General features: G+C 47.3%; 1 protein-coding gene across 4 annotated transcripts in view; it reads right to left on the bottom strand.

Moving 5' to 3' along the window:
- Positions 1–212: 212 nt before the first annotated feature.
- Positions 213–10,793, bottom strand: part of SLC35F4 (solute carrier family 35 member F4) — a 120,873-nt gene continuing 110,292 nt past the window's right edge. For all 4 annotated transcript variants that reach the window (XM_058807486.1, XM_058807487.1, XM_058807488.1 and 1 more), the window contains 4 exons: positions 4,889–5,014; positions 3,447–3,639; positions 2,051–2,140; positions 213–597 (listed from right to left, as the gene is read on the bottom strand). In XM_058807486.1, coding sequence (XP_058663469.1) covers positions 356–597; positions 2,051–2,140; positions 3,447–3,639; positions 4,889–5,014 — 651 coding nt within the window. In that variant the 3' untranslated portion in view covers positions 213–355. The remainder of the gene's footprint in view (positions 598–2,050; positions 2,141–3,446; positions 3,640–4,888; positions 5,015–10,793) is intronic.

Genomic DNA, 10,793 nt, shown 5'->3' with positions numbered 1-10,793 from the left:
ATGTTAAATGTTGAGATTTAGCTGGAAATATCCAAGATTTGTATCCTCCAAAATGGCTCTACCTCTGCCAGCAAAGAGAGATAAACGATGTAAACTTGATCCACATTTTAAACTCACCAGCTCAAAAAGACACAAACTCAAAGATCTGTTTATTACAAAAGATTTTATTGCAGTTATTTACACCCGTTCCTTGTTAAGTGTATAAATGTAAACATTTATTATAGATGTACTTCTCTTATCTTACAGTTCACCCCCTGCTCAGGTTAGATGACGTTTTTTGAAGCATACAGGTGGTGAGGAGAGTTAAGCTATATTCACAGAATATACATCTGCCTGCAGGGAGGCTCCTCCAGCCCTACGCCAGCGGGATGGACACTGTCCCGTTGGCTCTGCTCCTGCTCCTCGTGTGCACGCTGGATTCCGTGATGTCCTCGGAGTGATCCTCGCTCTTCTTCTCCTTCAGGCTGTTGATGAACCTCAGGGTGATCTCGTCCCACTCCTCGGGCAGCAGCATGAGCAGGAAGCCCATGCAGATGATGATGGTGGCCCCCAGCCGCACCACGCTGAAGATCATTTTGTGCTTCAACAGGTCCACGGCTGGCAGGAGAGGAAAGAACGGAATCAGAACAGCAGCAGGGTGGGGGATGGCACCAGGAGCAGCCTGGAACGTCCCTGTGACCCTTTGTCACACTGTGGGGGTGACACTGGCCGTGGGGCTCTCAGATCTCCCTGAGTTTTGATCTGACAGGGCAGTGCTGGAGGTGCCACAGCTCCTCTGTCCTCACCCCCTTGTGCAGGCTCTGAGGAAGCCTGGAGGGGCTGGATTAAACCTCAGGAGTTCCATGGTGAAGGGGGCTCAGCCTGGAGAAAAGGAGGCTCAGGGGGGACCTTCTGCAAGAAGAGGGTGCAGCCAGGTGCTGTGGCATTCACATTCTCTGGGAAAAAAATCCCTTCACGCGGGATTTTTCTCCTGGGAAGCTGAGAAGCCTCATAGAAAAAAAAAAAAAGAAAACAATAATTATCTCATTTGCTTCTCCTGTGTTGTGTTCACATGTGGAATGTGTTTGGAGATTGTTCACCCACAGGTGATTGTTTCATTGGGTTCTGCTGTGAGTTGTTTTGACTCATTGGCCAGTTAGGGCCAAGCTGTGTCAGGACTCTGAAGAGAGTCACAAATTTTCATTATTATCTTTTTAGAATTCTGTAAGTATCCTTTCTGTATTCTTTAGTATAGTTTAGTTTAGTATTCTTTAATATAATATAGTATCCTAAAATAATAAATGAGCCTTCTAAGAACATGAAGTCAGATTCACCATTCCTTCCTTCATTTGGGGGGAACCCAAACACAATAAGGTGGGGCTCAGGCTCTGCTCCCAGGGAACAAGGGACAGGAGAAAGGGAAAAGACCCCAAGTTGGGACAGACTGGATATTCAGAAAAAAATTCTTCTTTGAAAGATTGGTAAGGCACAGGCTGCCCAGGGCAGTGGTGCAGTCACCTTCCCTCAAAGCGTCCAAAAAATGAGTGGACATGGAACTTCATGGTTTAGTGAGCACAGGGATGTTTGGTTGAGGGTTGGACTTGATCACCTTGGAGGTCTTTTCCAGCCTTAATGACCCTGTGATTCTGTGATTTCTGAGACAGAAGGAACTTTACGGTAACTCTTTATCCACAAGAGGCTGCATCAGCAGAGAGCTCCCTCAGGCTGCAGGAACCAGGGATGGGGAGAGAGCAGCCATGGGCCAGAGAGCTCCAGGTGCCTCCAGGCCCATCCTCCCAGCTCCACAGCAGCCCCCAGAGCCCACCTGAGCCTCAGGCAGCCTCCCACAGGCATGGCTTTACATCTGCATTCCCCAAAACCAGATTTTTTCTGTGCTCAAACCCCTAAGGGTGATGAGGCTGAGACTGAAGAGCAGAGAGCTGTTCAAGAGCAGAGATTTTTTAAGACAGGACTCTGTCTTAAATTTCTAACCAACAAATTATTTAAGCAATAAACTGATTTCTGAGCTCCCCTGGGCTCATTCTGGCAGCAGCAGCTGTGGCACTGGTACCTGCATTTCCAGGGACACTGAGCACGGTGCCGATGGAGATCAGGATGGGGTAGGTCAGCACCACCCCAACGTTAACCAGGATGTTGAAAGCTAGGGAAAAACAGAGAAAATAACCCATGAAAATGGGGAAAACACCAGAGTGAGACGTTTATCCTCCCCCTAGACACTAAAGGTACAATATGTGATATTAAGTACCCATACCACAATGAGGGAGTTATTACAAAGTGATTGATTTTGTTTTTCTCTATATGAGCGTGAAATTAGAGGAAATTCTTCACAAGGGAAAGGGGAGGGTTGAATGGCCTTTCACAAACCATAATATTGAGGTTATCATATTCCATGGCTTTGCACAGGCTTTAATCAGGTACAAAAAACCTGGTCTTTTGTTGTTTTGGGGTTTTTTTTTGTTACATGACAGCACTCCCAGAGAGCTCCAATGTCATTGAAAGATTAAAAAAAAACCCTTAAAGTTTGCTTAAGTTTAACTTTTCCTTGAAAGATTAAAAACAAACTTAAGTTGTTGATCATCCACCACCCAGTCCTACTGCTGAGTCCCCTGCATGAGGTTGGGTTTCTACACTTGGGTGATAAATTATCCCTAATTTTGGTCCCCCAGGAGCTCACAGGGCAGCTGCAGCTGTGGCTGGAGCAGCTCAAGGAGCTCCCAGCAGCTCAGCCTGGCCACAGCTCAGGATGGGATTGGCAATGACATTTTCTTTGCTTCCATTTAATAAACACTAGTGAGACAAAAACCTCTTCAATTATGGAATAAAAGAGACTTTACCAAAGGAAAGGATGTTGTTATGTGTGGAAATTAAAATCCCCCTGGGCTGAATCTAATAGATATTTTGCTGGCAATTCTGGCTCAGAAAGAGGGAGCCTTATGTGAGCTCTGCCCAGGGCCTGCAGCACCCCCAGAAAGGTGTCCCAGCACAAACATCCCCCAGGAGCTAACTGGGAACATGCAGCCCCTTGAAATGGGATTTAAAGCAGTCAAGCTGTGCCAGAGACAGAGGCATTGGTGTGGAACTACCACACCAATGAAAAAATGGGCAATTAGTAGTGCTGCTTCATGTTTACTCCCTGCTATTACTGTTAATTATTAATTATTATTAATTATAACTATGCTTACCTATCAATTATTAACTGTATCTCAATTAATAGTAATGTTTCATGAAGTTTAATGAAAAATATGAATCATTTCTAAGGAGCAGCAGTTTGCATTGGGACCAGGATTAATCTGTGAGAGAGCTCAGCTGCTTAAGGGGACAGGGGGGAAATTGTTTGTGCCTGAGGCCAATTTTATAAAGGGTTGGAGGGGTAAAATAAATAAATAAATAGTTTTATCATTTACCTAGTAAAATAAATAAACAAATAAATTTTTTTTCTCACTTACCTAACCAGAGGCCAGCCACTCCACACAGGTAACCCCATGGCACAGCAGAGAAGGGGTACCAGTACTCCACTTTTGTGAAGTAGAGGATGATGGGGGTGATGGAGATGAAGATGAAGTTGAAGAAGCCCAGGGTGGACACGAAGTGAGCTGCCTCCCCAAAGTTTGCACTCCCAAGAAACATTTTGAACAAAACCTGCAGAGGAGAGGAGAGAGGAGGGGTTTAGATTCCATGGCTATCATGGAAGCACTCCATTCCCTTGGGGAGAGTGCAGCAAAGGCCAACTTGCCACAGCCCAGTCCTTTTCCTACACAGGAGTCTTGCAAGGGGATCTTTGGTGGGATTTCTGCCCTTTCCTGGGCTTTAGCTCCATCTCTTTACCATGGGGATGGCTGAGTCTGTATAACAAAGCTTTACACAAGATGCCACGAGGAGCATGTGTAGAAGAAACCAGGAAAATCCAAGAATAAACCAAGAATTCAAGAACACTCCATTCATACAGTAAGTGTAGAGGATTTGGGCTGAGTGTGGCAATGCTGGGGTTTGGGAGGAGGCTCCAGTGACTTCCATAGCATGACCCTGCTGTGAGAGGAAAACCAGCCAGGAAGGGCTCACTCTGTGAGAACCTGTCCTCTATGAGCCTCAATTCATGGACTTTGAGTGACTTCTGAAAGGCTACAACAAATTTATGAGATAAGTCTAAAGCTGCAAGGGTTTCCACCACAACCCACTCCAGACTTTACACACGCAGGTGGAAACAAACCCAGCCACTCTCAGCCCAAACTGTTCCTGAGACAGAATCCTTGCCTTTCCCAGCCCTCACCCTCCAGAGCAGCCACTTCTTGCAAGCAGAAGGGTCTCTAAAGAACTGCCTGTGCCAGGCTCACACCAGGGCTCTGAGCCCAGCCTGTGCCAGGGGGCTGCAGGGCAGACCTGGGATGAGTTGGGTTGGAAGGGAACTTACAAGATCATCCAGTTCCAACCCCCTGCCATGGCAGGGACACCTTCCACCAGCCCAGGTTGCTCCAAGCCTCTCCAACCTGGCACTGAACACCTTCAAGGATGGGGAAGAAACCTCTCTCCAAGGCCGAAGTCAACATTTTCAGGGGAGAAAATGTCCCCCTGGCTCTCCTCCCTGCTGCACATGGAAAGCCCCTTTGAAAAGTGTTGATAAACTCTTGTTATCATGATTTAAAAATGATCTTAAACTCCTCCTGGCGTGGCAGTGGAGATTTCATTAAAGGCTCATCAAGAAAAGCCATTCTGAGTAATTGGCAGATGACAACTAAATACCCTCACGGGCAGATTTCCTGACATTGTCACAACGTGAGTGACGCAGGAGTGAGGAACACAACAAAACATTTATTTTACAGCCACTCTCTTTGTATTTGTGTCTTTTTAATGTGAATGAATTTAGCAGTGCCAACAAACAGTTGTGCCCTACCTTATACAGTGCAGATGTGGAGGCTGATCCCACGGCGTAGGCCACCCCGATAATTGAATCACCCTGGAAACCATCTGCATATGCCATCATCACAATTCCTGTGATTGCCATTATTGCTGCCACTATCTGCACAGACAAAGCAAAGCAGTGTGAAGCTGAGATCACCACTGGGAGGGGCTTCTCAAGAACGTCACTACCCACTTGCTCTGACCTGGAGCTTTCTTGTTTTCCCTCAAATAGGAAAGATCGTGGGAGGGATGTAAAGCAAAATAAAAGTCTGTGCACTGACAGGGATGTGGATCTACAGCAGTGGGGCCTGCTGACAGAACATCCATCATTATGGATTTTGTCAGCTAAACATCCAGCTTGGAGAGGCAACTGCAAGATCAAGGAATTTTAAGGCATCACGCTCTACTGTACAACAAAAGAAATATTTATCAAAGCCACCAATTTGACTTGAAATGCAAATAATAGATGGCCAAACAGCCTGGAAATTAGTCCAGGGGAACGAGCCCTGTATTTTGGAATACCAGGATACCACAGGGAGCTCCTACAGCTGTTTTGGGTGTGCCCTGACAGGTTTTTTTGGACAGATACGACCAAATTTCTTCATGAAGCCTTACATCTGTGCTTAGGTTTTTGGCCTCATTTGAAAATCCCAGAGAGAGCATTTAAGGAGCTTCAAAGAAAAAGAACAGGAATCATTAACTGCACCACATCTGAAATCCTGGGTCTTGACTCCAAGAACCTTAAGGAAGTGGAAGGGAGCCCAAAGTGTTTTATTCTTTAAAAAACTCTCTGTCTCCACCTGACTGCCCTCAGCAGCTAAATGTGGGGTGTGAACTTCAAAGGCACTGAATACCCAACTTGCACTGAGTGTTTCCTGAGCCAGTGCACATCTCCTGAGCCAACACAATGTGATATGGGCACTCTGCCTCTTGACAACCTCACTGAACTTCATCTAAGAAATATTCAGTCCTGGATTTAAAAATAAGCTTCGGCCCACAGACTTCAAAGACTTCATCTTGATCCAAACATGTGCCCTCCTGTAAAACAGCATTTCAGAGCTCACAGTTTTGCCAAGAGTCCCAGAAAACCACTGACACTCAACCCAGGCAGATGTGAGCCAGACTGAGGCAACAAAAAAGCACCAAAAATCCCACAAGATAACTTCAGCAGAGCCAGACAGCAGAGCAAACCATGTTTCAAGGGACACACAGGACAGGGACACACAACTGACTCAGGTGCAGCTGTTCCCACACAGGGGACAATGGGGAACCCAGAATCACCTGCTAGGGCAGGGCCAGTCTCAGAGACTCCAGGTAAAAATGTCAGTGCTCCTAAATCCTATAGGCATCCAGCATCTTCCCAGGAAAACTCATCTCCTGGGTGCAGCTGTGAGTCCTTCCCCCTCACCATCAGCCCTATTTCACCAGTCCTTGAGGCACACAGGTGTCCCCTCACATGGCAGTGGCTGTGCCAAAGGCACAAACCCCACTGCAAGTCTATGTACCACCTTGCTTCCATGTAAAACATCCCAACTCCAGGACACAGGTGAGCAAAACCTGAGGGTACCACTGATACTCCAAATTCACCATGACATGGAGCTGAAATCCTGATCCCCCAGTGCTGTGGTGCCTTAGGCTGGAAATGGGGGTATTCTACTGCCATCTGTTCTCTGCTGTTCATGGGGCAGTTTTTACTTTATCTCTTCCCTCCAGATCTCTTCTGTTAATGGGCTATCAATTATTAATTCTCTTCTGTCCATGGCCACTGAGTGTCCCTGCAGGGCTGATCCAATCCCAGCATCCCATGGGGAGATGCTCCGCCCAGGGGAGGAGCCAAGCATTCCTGCCTGGATCCAATCTGAGGGTTGGGACACCCCAGCAGCCTTTGCCCCCTGCATTGCCAGAGGAGCAGCTTTCTGCTGCCCTGCATTGCCAGAGGAGCCCAGGCCCATCTGCAGCAGCCCTGGAGCTGCAGAGGAAAACTCCCCCCTTGTGCAGGATCCCTGCTGCAGCAGAGCCACAGCTGGCACTGCAGGAGGGCTGAGCCCCCATGGCATGGGGCTGGGACACCCCCTGACACACAGGGGGCAGGGCATGGTCTGACTATGGCAGTAGTTTTTTGGGGTTTTTGTACAATTAGATTTGGGAGGGTTTTTTTGGTGTTTTTTATTTTTTTTTTTAGTTTTCCTAGTAAAGAACTGTTATTCCTATTCCCATACCTTTGCCTGAAAGCCTTTTAATTTCAAAATCATAATAATTTGGAGGGAAGGAGGTTTACATTTTCCATTTCAAGGGAGGCTCCTGCCTTCCTTAGCAGACACCTGTCTGTTCAAACCAAGACCCATGGGCTGGAGTCCCCCCAGTCTCTCAGTGGTGTGATGAAGTCTGGGAGGGTTTTAGCAAGAGAGAGGGGACCAGGAGGTTTCCCCCTTTTCCTCCCCAGGATAACACATTCCAGCAGTGGGGCCATCCTGGGAGACATCATAGATATCCCAGCCTCAAAGCAATGCCCAGGGACAGCCAGGGGTCAGGGGACAGTCCCAGCCTCTCCTCTGGGACTGCAGAACCCCCCTGCCCTGCCTGGCTGCCCTTCACATCCTGCCCTGCACAGAAATTCAGGATTTCAGCTGCCAGCTGGAGGATTTCCAGCAATGTGTCAGCCTCAGAAGGCAGAACAGCAGAGTCCAATGTGGTGATGCCCTCCTTCCAAGGGCAAGGATGCAGATTTAACTTTTGATGCCCTCACTGCTCAGCCCTTTCCTTGCGTCAGTGAAAATGAGTACATTCATCATCCCCTTTATTCCTACCATGAAAAACTCACTCCCAGTCTGTCGAAACCGAATTTAGAGAGCCAGATCCCTAATTTAATCAATTATTTATAAAGCCAAGCACTTTTTCCCCCCATGAAACAACTAAAATGATGGACACATGTGGAGCATCAACACCTCCTGAGACTGAAAACAGCAAAAACATTATTTAAATTTCAGGCTCCTCCTGCATGTTCCATTCCAGGGCATCAGCACAGCTGACCTGTGCCTGCCTCGGGTGCTGGCTTTAGAAACCTGAGCTCACATCTGCAGGCAGCTCTGCAAGGTCACAGGGAAGCAAAGGTGGCTGTCAGCTCATTAAACGAGGCTTTTAATTAATGGAAGAGTGTAGTAACTTTCTTCTGGAGCCTCCTAGGTAAGGAATGAAATTAGCCTGCCTCGTTTTTTTCCTTTTTTCCCTGAAAGGGAGCAAGGCGAACCAACAGTTTATCAGAAACATTTTTTTTTCCTATGTGGAGCACAGCAGAAAATGAGGGGTAAAGAATCACAGAATGGTTTGGGTTGGAAGAGAACTTGAAAGATCATACAGTTCCAACACCCTGCCATGGCAGGGACACCTTCCACTAGGTCAGATTGCTCCAAGCCCCTCCAACCTGGCATGGAACACCTTTAAGCATGGGGAAGAAACTCCTCCAGGCTGAAGTCAACATTTTCGGGGGAGAAAAATGTCCCCAAACTACTCTGCACCTACTTAAAACACACTGAGTCAACTCCACACTGAAGCCCAACCAAGGGCTTAAACATGCAAACATATAAGCATGTGTCTAAATCTAAGCAGCAAAAGCCAGCAGAACTACTTAAATATGTAAAGTTTTTAAAATATTTGTGCTTGCTTTGAGCCAAAGCTGTCTGGACTTCCCAAAGTGTAACATGGATGTGTTATTAATTTGAGAGAGAGAAGTTCAGCAGTGTCCAAGCAAAGGCCAGGGTGCAGGCAGGGATGGTTTTGTGTGTCCTTGCCCAGGGCAGGAGGTACTTCAAGGTACCTGAGCTCTACCTGCACTGCTTTTATAGGTAAATAGAACCAGAGAATTGTTAAGGGTGGAAAAGACCTCACTGAGTCCAACCCTCCACCTAACACTGCCAGATCCACCTGAAACTATATCCCAAAGCATCACGTCTACACATTTCCTGAACACCTCCAGGAATGGTGACTCCACCACTTTCCTGGGCAGCCTGTTCACCACCTGACCATCCTTTCTGTGAAGAAATCTCTCCTGATACCCAACCCAAACCTCCCCTGGTGCTTTTCTCTCTCGGGTGGGTGCTACAGCTTCACCACGGATGGCACGAGGCTCTCCCTGCAGAGCACACAACTCTGGTGCCTCCAACACAGACACAGCAGCTGAAACTTTGTGAGCAGCCTTTTGCAGACAGGGAGCTGGGAATTCACTGCAGAGCCACTGCTGTCCCAAGCACTTGGAACACAAACCCTGTGAGGAAGCCCTGAGGGAGCTGGGGGTGCTCAGCCTGGAGAAAAGGAGACTCAGGGCTGCCCCCATCACTCTGCACAGCCCCTGAAAGGTGCCTGTGCTCAGCTGGGGCTGGGCTCTGTCTGCAGCAGCACTGACACAGCCAGAGCACACAGCCTCCAGCTGCACCAGGGGAAATACAGGTTGGATAGCAGGGAAAAGTGTTTTACAGAAAGGGTGAGAAAGTTCTGGAATGGCTGCCCAGGGAGGTGGTGCAGTCCCCATCCCTGGGTGTGTTTAACAAAGCCTGGATGTGGCACTGGGTGCTGGGGGTGAGTTGAGGTGTTGGGGTTGGGTTGGACTTGATGATCTTGAAGGTCTCTTCCAACCCAGTGATTCTGTGAATTCTGTGAATTTTGTGAATTCTGTGAACTCTGAATCCTCACCTCGATGCCACCCAGATGTGCCTGACAGCTTTGGAGCTCTGGAAGAGCTGGTGGGAGCTGAGCTCCTTGGTGCAGAGTTTTTCCCACAAAAACATGGCTCAGGGTATAGGATTAGACCTTCATTTCTTTTCATGTTCTCACTGCCCAAATAACCCAATTCCTGAGGCATCCAGGCATAAAAATCTGGGTCTGTGCTGCTCTGCTGTACTTTAGCTCTCCAACACTCTCCTGCGTGGTTATTAACATAATTAAGTGTTATTCTGTCAGGAGAGCTGCTGGAAAACACTGTGAATTACCTCTCCAGCAATGGGCATCCAGTGAGGCTCTGCCAGCGAGCAGCACAATCCAGTTTATGTGCAGGTTTTGCTGCTCACTTTTTCCCTCCAGGTTTTTTCTGTGTGAACCCCATGGTGTTTACAGAATTCATACTAATGCATATTCATGGAAACCTTTTTTTAGTCAGTGGAAAATAAATAATAACTGAAAACAGCTTTTATTTCTAGGTTTCTTAAGCAGAGCAGGCTAGGAGAACACAAGAGCTATGCTTGCTCTGCCAGAAAGATGCTGCTTTGAGATGAAAATTATCTTAAAGGGTACAACATGTTCAATTTTTTCAGATGATCAAGGGGTGGAGGGGGGTAGTTATTGTTCCTGTTATTTCTGTAGACAACTGAGGGTTTTATACCCTGTTTATTCTTTGAGTCAGTCAGTGGGCTGAGGGAGGGTCACATTCACCTGATCTTTCTGTATTTTCAGCTGTGTAGGAAATAGATATCCAGGTGTCTGGCTTTACCTTCAAGCACTGGCTCACCTGCTCAGCCTGGTAAGCACAGTGCCCTGCTCAGTGTCCTGCTGGCTGCTCCAAAAGCCAGATGAGATACCTGTACATCAGGATGTCTTCTGCTTTCATTTCTGTACCCTTCTATCCCACTACTAATCAAAAAAAAAAAAAAGAAAAAAAAAAAGAAAAAGCTGCTCTGCTCGTTTTCAAAAACCGAACTGACTTGGATGAGTGTCCTGATCCAACACACTTTCCATGGAACTTAAATCCAGCTGCTGCTGGTCCCTTCTGGTCTCAGCCACCACACCTGGCCCCAACCAGTGCCTAATGAAATTCAAGGTTTTCAGTAGTTAAGAGAAGACTGTGCCCAACATGACCTTGAGCCATTTCAGAGGGGAATCTGCATCAATGAACTAGCAGAAATCCTCAC

This window comes from Ammospiza caudacuta, chromosome 6, assembly GCF_027887145.1.
Source record: "Ammospiza caudacuta isolate bAmmCau1 chromosome 6, bAmmCau1.pri, whole genome shotgun sequence".
In the NCBI taxonomy this organism is placed as follows: domain Eukaryota; kingdom Metazoa; phylum Chordata; class Aves; order Passeriformes; family Passerellidae; genus Ammospiza; species Ammospiza caudacuta.
Note: the sequence above shows the minus strand (reverse complement) of the source record. Positions and strands in the feature narration are given on the sequence as shown.